We start from the raw sequence: 19002 nt of genomic DNA, 5'->3' as shown, positions 1-19002 counted from the left end.
CGCAATTTCAACACTAGTCTCCTTCAAGGTCCGAGGGAACACTCTGTCAGGTCCTGGGGATTTATCCACTTTAATTTTCCTCAAGACAGCAAGCACCTCCTCCTTTTCAATCTGCACAGTTTCCATGGTCTCACTACTTGATTCCCTCAATTCCATAGATTTCATGCCAGCTTCCTTAGTAAATACAGACGCAAAAAACCTATTTAAGATCTCCCCCATTTCCTTTGGTTCCGCACAAAGCCGACCACTCTGATCTTCAAGAGGACCAATTTTATCCCTTACAGTCCTTTTGCTCTTAATATACTTGTAAAAGCTCTTTGGATTATCCTTCACTTTGACTGCCAAGGCAACCTCATGTCTTCTTTTAGCCCTCCTGATTTCTTTCTTAAGTATTTTCTTGCACTTCTTATACTCCTCAAGCACCTGATTTACCCCCTGTTTCCTATACATTTCATACAACTCCCTGTTCTTCTTTATCAGAGTTGCAATATCCCTTGAGAACCAAGGTTCCTTATTCCTATTCAATTTGCCTTTAATCCTGACAGGAACATACAAACTCTGCACTCTCAAAATTTCCCCTTTGAAGGCTTCCCACCTACCAATCACACCTTTACCAGAGAACAACCTGTCCCAATCCACGCTTTTTAGATCCTTTCTCATTTCTTCAAATTTGACCTTCTTCCAGTTCAGAACCTCAACCCTAGGACCAGATCCAGAGGATGAGAGGCATTGATCGTGAGAAAGTCAGAGGTTTTTTCCCAGGACTGAAATGCCTGACACGAGAGGGCACAGTTTTAAGTTTTAAGGTATAGAGGAAAAGTCAGGGCAAGTTGTTGTTGTTGTTATTATGTGTTTTTTTAAAAAAAAAAGAGAGCGGTGAGTGCATGGAATGGGCTGCTGGCGATGTTGGTGGAGTCGGATACGATAGGGTCTTTTAAGAGACTCCTGCATAGGTACATGGAGCTTAGAAAAATAGAGGGCTATGGGTAACCCTTGGCAATTTCTAAATTTCAAAGAGGCACCAACAACAACCTGACGCTCACCAGCTTCAAAATACTGTTTCACTTGCAGTCTCACATCCATGCTAATACTCTTCCTAGATATCTTTGATGTTCTACCCTCACTGGAAGTTGCAGGCCATTTTCCAGATATTATGGGTGAAAAAAATGGGATAAATTGGCGAGAGCGCAAGAACATTTCCCCATGTGGGGGAGGCAGAGCATGAACTAATACATGATTGGCTGTAAGTGGCTCAGAGCATATGTAAAGCACTTTCATTGGCTGATTGAATATTTACTGTAATGGCAGCCGCTTGAGAAGCTTTAGTGTTGTTTAGAATGAACTTTTGTCATTTTAAATTTCATTAAAGAATTGTATGAATCAACACTACACAAGGTGGCATTATACAGGGTCTGGATGGATTAGACACTTCAACCCTAGGAAACGAATACTCCCTGTCTCTCTATGCCTCTCAATCTTACAAACCTCTATTAAATCTTCCCTCAGCCTCTGCCGCTCCAGAGAAAACAACCCAAATTTATCCAGCCTCCTGTGATAGCACATGCCCTTTAAACAAGGCAGCATCCTGGAAAACCTTTTCTGTACCCTTTCCAAAGCCTCAATATCCTTCCTATAGTGGGGTGGCTCAAACTGTATACAACACTCCTTTTACTAGGAACAAATTTGACTTGATCACAAAAAGGCAGCATAAACTCAGAAATTGTTAAGTGATTTTCAGTGACCATTTTGGACGCAGTCATCCTAGTAGAAAAAGGGATGGATTACCCATACAGACTCCAAAAAGATTTTGATAAGGTTTTGTGCACAAGTCTCTTTGGGCAAAAAGCAAAACACAGACTTGACATAAACTGCATATAACAGAGGATTACAATGATTACAAGGGAGGAGATATTGTGAGTGGTGGCCAAGGGGTATCAGTATTAGACTAAATGGCAAGTTTCAGAACAAGACAGCAATGCAAAGTCATAGCCCAGGTTGTACATGGGCATTGTCAGAAGCATGGATCCATAAACACTTCAAAACACTATGAAGGCTGAGGCTCAAGTGAAAATAAAAAGTATACCAAACTTAAGATTCTCAAGTAAGACTCTCAGCCTCTCGGCGGGAGGAGAAGATGGCAGCGCGCCACGTGTGCACAGCTCTCCGGTGAAAAATGATATCGTATCTGTTAAATAGGGGCCGTGGACAATTCTGATCTGATGGATAATGGACGTGAAAGCACAGAGGAACATCTGGAGAAATTTCTGAAATGCCCATCCACTGCTGTCGTTACTGTATGGTCCGGAATCTTTTGCAGGGTAGGCCTCAAAATCCCCGGCCTTGCCTGCTTTTGGCGATTGAGAAGGAGGTCGAATCGTTCGGCAGAGCTCAGCACTCGGTGTTGGAGAGCTGATCAGAGCTCAAAGTTTTCGGATGACTCAAGAGTCGGATTGTGGTCGGGCATGGCAGGGAGAGTTTTTCTTCCTTCTCCCGTCTGCGTGAGATGTGAGACATTTGAGAAACTTTGAACTTTACTGTGCTCACGGACCTTCTTCATCAAATTATGGTATTGTTACACTGTTTGTAACTATATGTATAATTATGTGGTTTTGTCAGTGTTTTCAGTCTTGGTCTGTCCTGTGTTTTGTGATATCACACTGGAGGAAATAATGTATCATTTCTTAATGCATGCATTACTAAATGACAATAAGAGGGCACTACGTGTCTTCATAATCTAATAAAGGACATAGGTGAACAGGTCCATGGCTTTCTTCCATTTCTCCACATTGCTGCTGGGTAAGCAATTCACATTTAGATCGCAGTAGTTACAGTATTTTAGGTGCATCAGTTTTGGTTTTGTGTTATTTATTCTTAATATTCTCAATTTTTAAAAACAATTCTGCTTTTTATTATGTTTATTACAAAGTATAAAGTTTTTCTGCTGAACACAAATTATACAATTACAATAACAAACTAAAACAATCTAGACCAGGGGCTCCCAATCATTTCTATGCTATAGACCCCTACTAGTAACCGATGGGTCCGCAGACCCCTACTTGGGAACCTCTAGTCTAGTCCCTGGTTTTTAGTGGGCGTCTTTCCTCCTTGGAGCTGCTTTTATTTTTTTAGGTTTTTACTTTATGTACTTGTTCCCAGCTTTCACCATCTTGCTAGATATGATTAACTGTAGTAAAGCGATGTAAAAATTCAAAAAGGGATGCAGATTTGATATTTATCCCTAAAAATTTGTACTTAGGTACTTGCCATGGGATAATTTTTGACAGTTTGCCACCTCTCAAACAGTAAACATCAGCGTCATTCATCTCTGCTCTAGATCGTAGTGATTGCAGCACAATCTCAATTGGAGTCCTGGGACTCCTATTGACAAGGTGCCACACGAGGCTGCGAAACAAGATAAGAGCCCATGGAATTACGGGAAAGTTACATACGTGGATAGAGCGTTGGCTGATTGGCAGGAAACAGAGAGTGGGAATAAAGGGATCCTATTCTGGTTGGCTGCCGGTTACCAGTGGTGTTCCACAGGGGTCGTGTTGGGGGCCACTTCTTTTTACATTGTACATCAACAATTTGGATTATGGAATAGATGACTTTGTGGCTAAGTTTGCTGACGATACGAAGATAGGTGGAGGGGCTGGTAGTGCTGAGGAAACAGTCTGCAGAGAAACTTGGATAGATTGGAAGAACAGGCAAAGAAGTGGCAAATGAATTACAATGTTGGAAAATGTATGGTTATGCACTTTGGCAGAAGAAATAAACGGGCAGGCTATTATTTAAATGGGGAGAGAATTCAAAGTTCTGAGATGCAACGGGACTTGGGGGCCCTCGTGCAGGATACCCTTAAGGTTAACCTCCAGGTTAAGTCAGTAGTGAAGAAGGTGAATGCAATGTTGGCATTCATTTCTACAGGAATAGAGTATAGGAGCAGGGATGTGATGTTGAGGATCTAAAAGGCACTGGTGAGACCTCACTTGGAGTACTGTGGGCAGTTTTGGGCTCCTTATTTAAGAAAGGATGTGCTGACGTTGGAGAGGGATCAGAGAAGATTCACTAGAATGATTCCAGGAATGAGAGGGTTAACATATGAGGAACGTTTGTCCGCTCTTGGACTGTATTCCTTGGAGTTCAGAAGAATGAGGGGATACCTCATAGAAACAATTCGAATGTTAAAAGGCATGGACAGAGTGGATGTGGCAAAGTTGTTTCCCATGATGGGGGAGTCTAGAACAAGAGGGCATGACTTAAGGATTGAAGGGCGCCCATTCAGAACGGAGATGCGAAGAATTTTTTTTAGCCAGAGGGTGGTGAATCTGTGGAATTTGTTGCCATGGTGGCAGTGGAAGCCAAGTCATTGGGTGTATTCAAGGCAGAGATTGATAGGTATCTGAGTAGCCAGGGCATCAAAGGTTATGGTGAGGAGTCGGGGGAGTGGGACTAAATGGGAGAATGGATCAGCTCATGATAAAATGGGAGAGCAGACTTGACGGGCCGAATGGCCGACTTCTGCTCCTTTGTCTTATGGGTCTTATGGACGTCAAAACATAGCCTGTCAGCACATTTTAACCATAAGATAATAGAACATAGATGTTGTGTTGACCATGTAACGTACTCTAGAGACGGCCTAGCGAATTGCTCTCTATTTTTCTTTTTTTTTAAATATAATTTTTTAAAGATAATGTCTACACTCCCCCCTCCCCTTAACCCTTCCCCCTGGTATATACCCCTACCTGAAAAAAAAAGGGGAAAAAAAGAAAAAGAAAGAAGGAAGAAGAACTGCCTGGACATTGGAAGGTTTCCACATGCTCCATGGGATTCAAAATAAATTTAGTATATTTATTACTTTCCCCAAGGGACCAACATCTTTATCATCGGAGCAACTAAATATGCCATCCTATCTTTTATAAATAAGGGAGCCAAATATTCAAAAATGTATCATATTTATCTCTTAAATTATAAGTAATTTTTGAGTGGAATACAACTAGACATTTCATTGTTCCAACGATTCATACTTAAATACAAATCTGATTCCCAAGTGACTGCTATAGCCTTCTTGGCTACTGCCAATGCAATTTTTATGAATTCTTTCTGATATTTATTTAGTTTAAGTTTCAGTTTTATCCCTTCAATATCACCTAATAGAAATAATACAGGGTTATCTGGACAACAGGCATTCTGCAGATGCTGGAAATTCAAGCATCTCGAAGGGTCTCGGCCTGAAACGTCGACTGCACCTCTTCCTACAGATGCTGCCTAGCCTGCTGCGTTCACCAGCAACTTTGATGTGTGTTGCAGGGTTATGTGGAAGTTGAGTTCCAATAAGACTCTTAAATTTATCCAAAAAGGTTGAATTTTAGAACAAGACCAAGTAGAATGTAAGAAAGTACCAATTTCTTGATTACACCGAAAGCATTGATCAGATAAGTTTGAATTTAATCTATTTATTTTTTGCGGTGTAATAGATAATTGGTGTAAAAAGTTATGTTGTACTAATCTAAGTCGAACATTTATTGTATTTGTCATACTGTCAAGACACAGTCTTGACCAATTTGTTTCATCACTATTAATATTCAGATCCGTTTCCCATTTTTGTTTTGACTTGTGGATTCCTTGTTTAATTGTGTGTTTTTGAATCAAATTATACATACAAGAAATAAATTTTTTAATTTTTCCTTTTTGAATTAAAATTTCAATTTCATTGGGTTTTGGCAAAAACATTGTTTGATCCAGTTTGCCTTTTAAATAAACCCTTAATTGAAGGTAACAAAAGAAAGTGTTATTTGATATTTTATATTTATTCTTTAGTTGTTCAAATGACATCAATATACAGTCTCCTATAGATCTAATCCCTTTTTGGTACCAATCATATAAAAGTTGATAATCCATTGTAAAAGGAATAAGTCTGTTTTGGAACAAAGGTCTCCTTGCTAATGAAGATTTCTTTATTTCATTATCAACATTTATCTTATTCCATAGATCAATCAAATGTTTTAATATAGGAGATTCTTTCTTTCCCCGTAGCCATTTAGATTCCCATTTATATATAAAATCTTCAGCTGTATTTTCTCCTATCTTATCTAATTCTATTCTAATCCATGCCGGTTTTCGTTCATCAAAGAAAGATGCAGTAAATCTAAGTTGATTTGCTTTATAATAATTCTTACAAGTTTGGAAGTTGTAACCCTCCTAACTCAAATTTCCATGTCAATTTTTCCGATGATATTCTTGACATCTTACCTTTCCAAAGAAATTTTCTCACACATTTATTTAACTCTTGAAAAAATTTCTGTGCCAATAGTATTGGTAATGTTTGAAACAAATACTGTAACCTACGAAATATATTCATTTTTACAACATTGACTCTACCCACTAATGTTATTGGTAGTATCATCCATTTGTCAAGATCTTCTTGAATTTTTTTCAATAGTGGTAAATAATTAAATTTATATAAATTCTTTACATCATTATCAAGTCTTATACCTAAATACTTTATACCATTTACTGGCCATCTAAATTAGGTTGCTAATCGATATTGGCTATAGTCTCCTTTAGTAAGAGGTAAAATTTCACTTTCATCCTAATTTATTTTATACGCTGATACTTTCCCATATTCATCCAATCTCGAAGATAGTTTATGTAACGAATGCTGTGGGTTTGTAAAGTAAATCAAATCATCAGCAAATAGATTAATTTTATATTCCTCCTGATTAACTCTAAAAACCCTTAATATCTGGATCAATTCTAATTAGTTCTGCTAATGGCTCTATCGCCAGTACAAATAAAGCAGGTGATAATGGACAACCTTGTCTAGTTGACCTTTTTAACTGGAATGGTGTTGAAATTTGACTATTTATCACTACTTTAGTATTAGGGTTAGTATTTAAAGTTTTAATCCAGTTTATAAAAGATGTTCCTGACCCATATTTTTCTAATACTTTAAATGAAAAATCCATTCCAATCTATCAAATGCTTTTTCTGCTCTCTATTTTTCTAAGCTCCATGTACCTATCTAAGAAACTCTTAAATGACCCTATTGTATCTGCTTCCATCACCGCTGCTGGCAGTGCATTCCACGCACCCACCACTCTCTGTGTGAAAAACTTAAGCCTGACATCTCAGTACCGATTTTCAAGCACCTTAAAAGCTATGCCCCCTTGTGTTAGCAATTTCAGCCCTGGGAAAAGGCCTCTGGCTATCCCATGATCAATGCCCCTCATCACCTTATACATCTCTCACCCTCCGTCAATGCAAGGAGAAAAGGCCAAGTACACTCAACTTATTCTCATGAGGTACGCCTTCCAATTCACACGACATCCTTCTAAATCTCCTCTGCACTCTCTCTATAGTATCCATATCCTTCCTGTAGTGAGGTGACCAGAAATGAACATAGTACTCCAAGTGGGGTCTGACCAAGGTCTTATACAGCTGTAACATTACCTCACAGCTCTTGAACTCAATCCCATGGTTGATGAATGCCAACACACCATACGCCTTCTTAACAACACAGTCCACCTGTGCAGTAGCTTTGAGTGTCCTATCGACATGCACTCCAAGATCTCTCAGATTCTCCACACTGTGACGAGTCTTACCATTTATATTATATTCTGTCTTCAAATTGGACCTATCAAAATGAACCACTTCACACTTATCTGGGTTGAAGTCCGTCTGCCACTTCTCGGCCCAGTTCTGCATTTTATCGATGTCCTGCTGTAACCTCTGACAACCCTCCAGACTATCCACAACACCCCTAACCTTTGTGTCATCAGCAAACTTACTAACATACCCTTCTACTTCGTCGTCCAGGTCATTTACAAAAATCACAAAGAGGAGGGGTCGCAGAATAGATCACTGCAGAACACCACTGGTCACCGACCTCCAGGCAGAATACGAACCATCTACAACTACCCTTTGGCCATCTGTGGGCAACCCCATTCTGGATCCACAAAGCAAGGTCTCCTTAGATCCCATGCCTCCTTACTTTCTGAAGGAGCCTTGCATGGGGAACCTAACCAAATGTCTTACTGAAATCCATATACACTACATCTACTACTCTAGCTTCATCATCAATGTGTTCTGTTACATCTTTTTTTAATTTTCTATAACATTTACTGGAGCACTGCAGTGTCAGTGACAGGTGATTGTCCTACACAGGTATTCTAGGTATTTAAAAAAGACGATGAATTCAGAAGGAACAATGCTCCTGGACCGGACCAGCCACTCACCTGGCTGCTCGCAGTTTGTAGGTTTCCACTAGCCTACTGACGTCATCAATGTCGATCACTGGGGGCCGGCTCGCCACTTGCTGGGGCTGGATGTGGCTGTGCATGTCACTCAGGTACGACACAGTGCCCGACAGCCTCTGTCCAGACTTAGCCTGGGAATAACTTTTAAACAGGTATCTGTAACAATGAAGAAAACAGGTGATCCATTATAGAAGCAACACAAACCTCCAAAGGTGCACATGGTTAAGGGGAGTGAACAGTGAATGAGGGCTTCATAACAAAATGACAGGGATACGTCCACCCTGTTGAATCAGTGTAAATTGTAGGGGACAGAGGGTCCAGTGAGATGGAGGAACTGAGGGAAATACATGTTAGTAGGGAAGTGGTGTTAGGTAAATTGAAGGGATTAAAGGCAGATAAATCCCCAGGACCAGATGGTCTGCATCCCAGAGTGCTTAAGGAAGTAGCCCAAGAAATAGTGGATGCATTAGTGATAATTTTTCAAAACTCGTTAGATTCTGGACTAGTTGCTGAGGATTGGAGGGTGGCTAATGTAACCCCACTTTTTAAAAAAGGAGGGAGAGAGAAACCAGGGAATTATAGACCGGTTAGCCTAACATCGGTGGTGGGGAAACTGCTGGAGTCAGTTATCAAGGATGTGATAACAGCACATTTGGAAAGCGGTGAACTCATCAGACAAAGTCAGCATGGATTTGTGAAAGGAAAATTATGTCTGACGAATCTCATAGAATTTTTTGAGGATGTAACTAGTAGAGTGGATAGGGGAGAACCAGTGGATGTGGTATATTTGGATTTTCAAAAGGCTTTTGACAAGGTCTCACACAGGAGGTTAGTGTACAAACTTAAAGCACACGGTATTGGGGGTAAGGTATTGATGTGGATGGAGAATTGGTTGGCAGACAGGAAGCAAAGAGTGTGAATAAACGGGACCTTTTCAGAATGGCAGGCAGTGACTAGTGGGGTACCGCAAGGCTCAGTTCTGGGACCCCAGTTGTTTACAATATATATTAATGACTTGGATGAAGGAATTAAATGCAGCATCTCCAAGTTTGCGGATGACACGAAGCTGTGAGGAGGATGCTAAGAGGATGCAGGGTGACTTGGATAGGTTAGGTGAGTAGGCAAATTCATGGCAGATGCAACTTAATGCAGATAAATGTGAGGTTATCCACTTTGGTGGCAAAAACAGGAAAACAGATTATTATCTGAATGGTGGCTGATTAGGAAAAGGGGAGGTGCAACGAGACCTGGGTGTCATTGTACACCAGTCATTGAAAGTGGACATGCAGGTACAGCAGGCGGTGAAAAAGGCGAATGGTATGCTGGCATTCATAGCAAGAGGATTCGAGTACAGGAGCAGGGAGGTACTACTGCAGTTGTACAAGGCCTTGGTGAGATCACACCTGCAGTATTGTGTGCAGTTTTGGTCCTCTAATCTGAGGAAAGACATTCTTGCCATAGAGGGAGTACACAGAAGGTTCACCAGATTGATTCCTGGGATGGCAGGACTTTCATATGAGGAAAGATTAGATCGACTAAGCTTATACTCGTTGGAATTTAGAAGACTGAGAGGGGATCTTATTGAAGCGTATAAAATCCTAAAGGGATTGGACAGGCTAGATGCAGGAAGATTGTTTCCGATGTTGGGGAAGTCCAGAACGAGGGGTCACAGTTTGAGGATAAAGGGGAAGCCTTTTAGGATCGAGATTAGGAAAAACTTCTTCAGAGAGTGGTGAATCTATGGATTTCTCTGCCACAGGAAACAATTGAGGCCAGTTCATTGGCTATATTTAAGAGGGAGTTAGATATGGCCCTTGTGGCTAAAGGGATCAGGGGGTATGGAGGGAAGGCAGGTACAGGGTTCTGAGTTGGATGATCAGCCATGATCATACTGAATGGCGTTGCAGGCTCAAAGGGCCGAATGGCCTACTCCTGCACCTATTTTCTATGTTTCTAAATACTTACTGCCAGAGGATGGTAAGACATAGGAGCAGAATTGGGCCATTCAGCCAACAGGTCAGCTCTACCTTTTCATCGTGGCTGATTTATTTTCTCTCTTAATCCTATTCTTGTCATCTCTCCTCAGCTTTTGACACCCTTACTAATCAAGAACCTATTCATTTCTACTTTAAAAGATAGAAGTGGGTACAACTTCACCATTTAAAGAACATGGACAGGAAAAGTTTCGAGGGATAAGGGCCAAAAGGAAGGAAATGGGAGGTAGTGCGGTAGTGTTATGGGTTCAATGTCCATTTAGGAATCGGGTGGCAGAGGGGGAGAAGCTGTTTCTGAATTGCTGAGCGTGTGCCTTCAGGCTTCTGTACCTCCTACCTGATGGTAACAGTGAGAAAAGGGCATGCCCTGGGTGCTGGAGGTCCTTAATAATGGACACTGCCTTTCTGAGACACCACTCTCTAAAGATGTCCTGGGAACTTTGCAGGCTAGTACCCAAGATGGAACTGACTGGATTTACAACCTTCTGCAGCTTCTTTCAGTCCTGTGCAGTAGCCCCCCCACCCATGCAATACAGTGATGCAGCCTGTCAGAATGTTCTTCGTGGTACATCTATAGAAGGATCTAACAGCAATTCACTGGACAGTCTGATCAGGAGGAATCAGCAGGATTTTGTGCATGGGAAGTCACTGTTGATGCATCTTTGAGTTCCTTTGAAAATATAGCCAAAAAAGTAAATGGAGGATAGGGCAGTGGACATTGTCCACTTGTACTTTAGCAAGGCCTTCAATAATGTCCCACAAGATAGGTTAGTCTGGAAGGTTAGGTCTCCTTGGATTCCAGGCAGAGCTAGTTAGGTGCATCCAAAATTGCTTAGAGGTGGGAAGCAGAGGGTAGTGATTGAAGGTTGGTGACAAGTGGTGTGCTGCAGGGGTTGGCGTTGGGATCCTTGTTATTCATATCTATATAAATGATTTGGACGTAAATGCACAAGGTTGATCAGCAAGTTTACAGGTGACAGAATTAGGTGGGATTGTTGATAGGTTGACAGAAGGAAGGTTATCATAGATTACAGACACCTTCAATTAGTTAGGGAAGTGGGCTGAGAAGTGGCAAATGGATTTCAATACAGACAAGTGTGAGGTGATGCATTTTGCAATCTTACATTATGAATGGTAGGGTACTAGAGAGTGTAAGAGAACAGAGGGACCTAGGAGTACAAGCCCATAGTTCTTTGAAAGGGGTGTCACGGATAAGGTGGTGAAGAAAAGTGATTCGCATTCTGGTCTTCATAAGACAGGGCACTGAGTCTAGGAATTGGGACACCATTGTAGTCGTATAAGTCACTAGTACGGTTGCGCTTTGAGTACTGTATACAGTTTTGGTCAAGCTGCTTTCAGAAACTGAAATGGTTAAACTGAAAAGAGTGCAGAGAAGATTTACAAGGATGTTGCCAGGAGTAAAGGCCCTGAGGTATCTGAACTGGCTCAGCTAGGTCTTTAGTCCTTGGAACATAGGAAGATAAGGGGTGTCTCTATGGATGTGCAGAAGCATAGGTGAAGTGGATGGTAACAGTCTTTCCCCCTGGGTAGGGGAGACCAAAACCAGGGGGCATAGATTTAGGGAGAGGAGGAAAGATTTAAAAGGGACCTGAGGTGCAACTTGTTTCATGCAGAGGGTGATGAGTACATGCCAAAGGAAGTAGTTAAGGCAGGGACAATAGTATCACTTAAGAAGTACTTTGATGACACACTGAGGGGTGGGGCTTAAAAGTAATATTAGTTGAATGCCAAAAACTGGGACTAACTGGGTGGGCCACATGGTCAGGGTGGACTTATTGGCCCAAAGATAGAGCGAATATCTGTGCTATATTTCTCTATGACTCCAGTTTAAGGAGACACGTTGGCCATCATTGACGAGTTGGGTCAAAGGACCTGTTTTCATGCTCCATAATTCTGCGCCTATGACTATGTTCTCTGCAAAAAGAACATCCCTGCTAACAATTAGAAAAACTAACAAGGAATTAGATTTCAGGGAATCGAGTTTGCCTCGGATCAGAAGAGCGTGAAATAAATGCCAATACAGCAGTATGTCTGCAGCTACAGAGCAGCAGGGAACTAACACCACAACAGTTCACCCTCCTGTACAGCATCTGTGGAGTCAAAAGGCTGGTCATTATTTTGGATTGAAGCTGTTAGATTAGGGTCTAGATTGTTACTTTTCTTGTAATTTAACTTTATGCTTGCTTATATGTTTGTCTAAGTGTTGAATGGATGTTCCAGCAATTTGTAGTCTAGCTGGTTCTGTACATCTGTAGTGTCTTTGACTGTGAGCCTGAGATGTCACGGCAGCGTAAATCACAGGCTGCCCTTGTGTCTCACAGGCTGTTCTTATCAAATAAATTCCCTTTTGTCCAGCTTGAACTAGCTTTCATCACAAAGAAATATCATGGGGCAGGTTCTTAGTTAGAGTGAGCAGGTTACCCACTCACTGTGTTATACTATTATGTATTTATTATGAGCATCAAATAAAATGGCTGTGTGCCTCATTCATGACTTCTGAAGAACCTTCTGGACAATATCATCTCTCAATCCAGCAAAAACTGTGCATCAAGACTCAGTCATGATCCAAAACATGAACCATCTCTTTGCCTCCACAGATACTGCTTGACCTCTTCCAGCAGTTTATTTTTTGCTCCAGCATCCAAACTTCACTACAGTACAAGTGAGAGCATCTGCAGTCACTTGTTTCCAAATGTACCTAGTTCTGATAAAAAGGCACCAATCTGAAACATTAATTGTTTCTCCCTCCATAGATGCCGACTGACTTGCTGAGAAATCCTATAATTTTCTGTTCGCATTTAAGAATGTCCAGCACCTGAGGGATTTTGTCTTTTGCGTGCTGCCTTCTTACCTAGCAGTCTGCAGCATCATCACCGTGTTCTCTCCTTCGTAAGTGCAGGTGGGTGTGAACGTGACATAGATGTCAGGGAGACCACTGGAGCGCGAGTACCCGTGACCCCCGCAAGCCATGCGACATTCCTCAATTCCTGCAGTGGCCACCCAGGAGGTGAAGGCCTTCAGTCCAGCAGACAGGGAGTGAAGCTGGAAACAGACTAGAGTTTTCAGGTAAGGTGGTGGAGATTGGTGGGAGAAGAACAAACAAACAGATATCTAGGAGTCACAAACCACAGCTGTACATATCTTTGGATCAGACCTCATTCGGAATAGTACCTTTAGCTGGGACACTGTATCAAGGATATAGAGGTGATATAGGACCCAGAACATTAGAGGATATTCTATATCATCTACACTTCCATTTCCCCAGTGACAGAATATAAAGGTTCATCTAATTGCAGCTCTGGATGGCTGGAAATCATGAAAACTGGTGAAAAATGCACCCAAAAAAGTGCTGAATTTCTAATCTGAAGTCGTAAACATCAGGAATTCTGCAGATGCTGGAAATTCAAGCAACACGCGTCAAAGTTGCTGGTGAACGCAGCAGGGAAGGTCCTGACGAAGGGTCTCGGCCCAAAATGTCAACTGTACCTCTTCCTAGAGATGCTGCCTGGCCTGCTGGATTCACCAGCAACTTTGATGTGTGTTGCTTCTAATCTGAAGTCATGCTTTTGCCTAAACTGACCTTCAATTCACCTTCCATGAACCAGTGTAATCACCTTCTGAGGGGAACTAAACGCTTAATTAGTAAAATATCTACTGCAATACAAGCTTGTCATAAGTATTGAAGGGTTCCTGTGTTACTAAAGAAATGGGTGAATTTTATCAGCTACCAAGTGGGCAGACAGAGGAAACTTTCTGATCATTATAGCCATCTGAGGAAAACATCACCTTCAGGCACCAAGGCATTTAGAACCAGTGTTACAGATCAGTTAAAGTGATCTTGGAAAAATGTACAGTCAACGTTTCGGGCCAAAACCCTTCAGCAGGACTGTACATCCCTGAAGTTTAAACCTTCCTTTCCATAGATGCTGAGTTCCTCCAGCATTTTGTGTGTGTTGCTCAGATTTCCAGCATCTGCAGAGTTTCTCTTGCTTAAAGTGAACAGGCTTGGTTAAACTTGGTCAATCTTTCAAACGGAATTGGCAGATTTAACATATTTTGTACACATTGCAGTAGATTTTTACCAGCAATGTTTGTGTTGATTAAGGTTCCGACACAATGAAGACATAGATATTAACATGTAGGAACTGGTGAAAAGATCAGCATTTCTGCTCACGACTTTATGAAATTGAGGATGTAAGAGCAGACCCACTTGAACAGCTGCAGGCAGTGTGGTGAAGATGCCAACCACTGTTAGGTCGGAGTTCCAGATCTTCAACCCAGTGACAAGGAATAGTGACATAAACATATTAAAGCTGTCAATGACTTAGAAGTGATGCTGTATCACGCAGTCACTGCCTTTGTCCCTCCAGATAATGAAAATCGTAGCTTTAGGAACTGCTTTCAGACTCCTTAGAGAGATGCTGGAGTGCATCTTTGTACGTGAAGGTGAGTGAAATATCAGGACCATAATAAGCGTCTGTGACCCCTGAACGCCAAGCAAAATTCTTCATTTCTTGCACTGGCCACCCAGGTGGTGAAGGTCTTCAACCCAGCGGACATGGAATGAAGTTGGAAACAGACTAGAGCTGTTAGCACAGCATGTAAGGTGGCGGGGTGTGGAGATCAAAAAAGTGGACCTTTGGGGGGAGCCATTGAAATCACAGCTATACAGATCTGTGGTTAGACTTCACCTGGAAAACTGCCTTTAGTTTGACCATATTGACCCTAATCACTACAGTTTAGCAACACCATGACCACTCAGAACTTCGCACTAAAATGAACTTTGTTTTGTTCCAATTGTCTTTTTTATTTTAATAATTGTGCATAATTTATGCTTATCTTGTGAATACTGCTTATGCAATGTGCCTGTGACGCTGCTGCAAGCAAGTTTTTCATTGTACTTGTGCACATGACAATAAACTCAACTTTAAAATCAGGAAATGAAATAAAACATGGCAAGGAGACAGGTGCAAGGCATTGTTTCTCAGACAGTCTCATTTTTTAAGTCTCAGACATTAGATGGTGATGTTGTTAGGTGCGTTTGCTGAATTGGTGTCCTACCCCATGATGCTTTTGGTACGGGAGAACAAGGGTGGAAGGAGAAGGGGCAAATCTTTTTGATGTCTGTCACCGCTTCCACCAACTCCAAATTAAGGCAGGTTTGACGTAAGATGGGTTAGGGATACATGGAAAACGCTAGAACAAAGAGCACTTGTGCTTAACTCCTACAGAACGTATATAGATTGATTTTTCCCCCCCCCAAAAGATAATGCAGTCACACATCAAGCATTCCCCACCCCATCAGAGCCCAATACCTCAGGCAACTGACTGTAGTCTCCATTGTTGATGACCGCAGTGATGCGTTGGTACATCTCCCTCATGAAGTTTCCCACGAAGCGGAAGGCGTAGGCGGTCGCCAATAGGGGAAAGAGCTTGTACTGTTGAGTCTGATAATCCAGTATCTGTGGCTCTGGAGCACTAGGGAGACCAACCACCTACAGTGAATGTTACTTAAACATGAAGCCCCTGCTCCTGTAGCCATTTACTGCCATCTAAGTACAGGTTAACTTAAAAGCTTCCACATTTACTCCTTTTATTCTGTATAGCAAAGGCAAAGTAACTCTTGTACGACCCACAGTGTAACATCAAATTCACTTACAGCATCTGCTCACACAAGTGCAAGAACAATGATCCATCTCAGTGACCTTGATGAAGTTATATTGTGGGATACATGAACTCACTGCTATTGGATGTGTAAGTAGCATATTCCAAATATAGGGCTTAAAGTTTTGATATGAACAACTCTAAAACATGGCTGTTAACACGTTTGTCACAAAAAATAATTCAAAGACATTCCTAAACTCTTCTGTGGCCAGAGCAATGAGAATGCAGAACTTACTCTTATAGGGTAGTTGGGCTGTGTAGTAAAGGCTAGATGAGCATGGGAGGAGGTGGGGAACAGTCATGGAATTAATGGACAAATGCAAAGTGGCATCATATGGCCTGGTATGATCTAACCGAGCAAAATGTTTCCAAACAATAAAATGGTTGTAACTGTAAAACCAGGGTATTAATGATTGGAAAAGGGCAACCAAGTCTTGACAGGTTTGTATGCTGGTAGCAGCTTGTGTCAAGAATATTGGCTTAAGTCTCTCTTCTAGCTGAAGAGGAATGAGGTCTGTAGATATCACTGCATCTGCCCCAAGTTGAGGGTATTCAATACAAAATAGAAGGGAGCAACAAAGCTCGACAAGTCAGTGAACATCTTTCACTGTGGTGGATAGTTGGCTTGAAGCATCACAAACTTATTCTGCCAATCTCTCATACTCAAATGTTCGACACTTACCCAGGTTTCAGCTCTGACTGGTGTCGAACAGCACTGTAACGGATAGCAATGGTACATGCTTGAGACAATACTTGTGCTGATTCCCCCACTATCATGCAGCGTATGAAGACCATTGTACCGTATGTTAGCTTATCACTTGGAGGCTTCAAGTAAGTCCCATCTGGCATCACCTTTTGAAACAGAAGGGAATTGGATCCAATCACTGCACATACCAATCCTCATAGAGGGATCAGAAGTGGACAGCTTCAAGTTCCTCAGTGTCAAGGTCTCTGAGGATCTAACTTGATCCCAACATATCAATGTAGTTATAAGGAAGGCAACAGAGTGGCTATACTTCATTAGGAGTTTGAAGAGATTTGGCATATCAACAAATACACTCAAAAACTTCTATAGTTGTACTGTGGAGAGCATTCTGATAGGCTGCATCACTGTCCGGCATGGAGGGGCCACTGCACAGGACCGAAAGCTACAGCAGAAGGTTGTAAATCTAGTCAGTTCCACCTTGGGCACTACCGTACAAAGTACTCAGGACATCTTTAGGGAGCGGTGTCTCAGAAAGGCAGCGTCCATTATTAAGGACCCCCAGCACCCAGGGCATGCCCTTTTCTCACTGTTACCATCAGGTAGGAGGTACAGAAGCCTGAAGGCACACACTCAGTGATTCAGGAACAGCTTCTTCCCTTCTGCTACCCGATTCCTCAATGGACATTGAAGCTTTGGACACTAACTCAATATTTTTTTTAAAACATGCAGCATTTCTGTTTTTGCACATTTTAAAATCTATCAAAAATACGTAATTGATTTACTTGTTTTCTTATTATCATGTTTTATTTTTTTCTCTCTCTCTTTCTGCTAGATTATGTATTGCATTGAACTGGTGTTGCTGCTAAGTTAACAAATTTCAGGTCACATGCCGGTGATAATTAACCTGATTCTGATTCTGAACAAGAAATATAATTTGGAATGCATGGCAAGGATGGGGGGTAGCAGGCTGAGCAACTTGGAAAGATTAGTGGACATACTAAGTCAGTAGAGCTCTAGTGGAAGAATCAGTGGGTGGCAACATGAAGAAACTGCATTAAAGTCAGAAGATGCAGGTTGGTCGAGCAATTCCCCAATTTTAACCAGTTTATTGCTACATCAAGCACTACTTCTTGTTAGCACTGTGCAGGTGAAGGCAGAAAATAAAATATGCCAATCTGAACCATACTGCATTGACAGAAATTTGCCTCATGCACTCTACTCATTACCTTTGCATATCTCATCAGCATGTTTTCACGAGGAATTCTGATGTTCTCCAGCTTTAGGAAGCCATTGTCCAACTGATCATATCCAAACTTTGGTCCAATATCACCCACTATCACACCTAGGGAACAGAGAAGAGGGAGATTAGTGGAACGCAACATTGCCAAACAGAACCAGATCTGGCAAGTCAACCTGGCCCCAATTCAGTATCACAAGCCAAGGATCAGTGGATAAAACATCTCATCAAGACGGTGTTCCAGTCACTATTGAGCACCTGCAAGTGGACAAGCATACAGGGTCTAATGAACTCTGAATACAGCATGCAATGCTGATAAGATAGTCTGACTAATCATGTCTATCCAGTCTATGACAAATGCAGTCTCGGGGAGAAGCTCAGGTACCTTGGCATTCACAATTATGGAATCTCTACACAAGAGTGAGCCACAGAGATCAAAAGGTCCCATGACTTGTGTGAAGTGGGATCAAATTCACTTCAGACTTATCTATCACATGTACAAAACATATGGGTAACAGCATTGTTCACTTTAACACCACCGAAGGATTTGCTGGGGGCAATCCGCAACTGTCAGCAGCATCAAGATAGCATGGCCACAGCGCTCGGGAGAACAAGACAGAAAGCAACAAAACGGAACACAAGTAACAAAAACAAGCCCCTTTCTTCCCATCCTCCCTCCCCAGACATCCCACCTCTCCCGGAAGTTCCAGGAGTCTCCCGCATATTAATAGCAGCTTCCTGATGCCCGCAAATTATATACAATATCCCGGAAATGAGAGGGAGAGGGAGAGCGGGAGCGGGAGCGAGAGCAAGCATCCTGATTGGTCTCTCTTTGTGATAAGTAGACCTATCAGTTTTCTCTGTGGGCAGGCTTACAGTCGACCTCTCTCTCTCCATCAGTTCAGTTTAGCGCCCTGCACCGCCATGGCAGAGTTTTTCAAAAAAAGAAAATACAAAACGCACTTCATCCCAAATGACACTAAAGTGTACCCCTGCCTAATAGGGGTCAAAAATAACGACAGCATTGCTCGCTGCACTGTTTGCAACAGTGACTTTTCTATTGCCCATGGTGGGTTAGGACTGTAAAAGACATGTTGAGGTGATTTTAACATGTGTCATTCG

General features: G+C 41.8%; 1 protein-coding gene across 1 annotated transcript in view; it reads right to left on the bottom strand.

Annotated features, from left to right (window-relative positions):
- Window positions 1-19002, bottom strand: part of acox1 (acyl-CoA oxidase 1, palmitoyl) — a 71293-nt gene that overhangs the window by 26935 nt on the left and 25356 nt on the right. Inside the window, exons 6-10 of the mRNA XM_072242009.1 lie at window positions 17870-17985; window positions 16620-16789; window positions 15589-15751; window positions 13125-13315; window positions 8238-8414 (exon numbers count right to left, since the gene is read on the bottom strand). Of these exons, the coding sequence (XP_072098110.1) occupies window positions 8238-8414; window positions 13125-13315; window positions 15589-15751; window positions 16620-16789; window positions 17870-17985 (817 nt within the window). The remainder of the gene's footprint in view (window positions 1-8237; window positions 8415-13124; window positions 13316-15588; window positions 15752-16619; window positions 16790-17869; window positions 17986-19002) is intronic.

Source organism: Mobula birostris, chromosome 24 (assembly GCF_030028105.1).
Source record: "Mobula birostris isolate sMobBir1 chromosome 24, sMobBir1.hap1, whole genome shotgun sequence".
Classification (NCBI taxonomy): Eukaryota; Metazoa; Chordata; class Chondrichthyes; order Myliobatiformes; family Myliobatidae; genus Mobula; species Mobula birostris.
The sequence above is the reverse complement of the archived record's forward strand: the minus strand, read 5'-3'. Positions and strand labels throughout refer to the sequence as shown.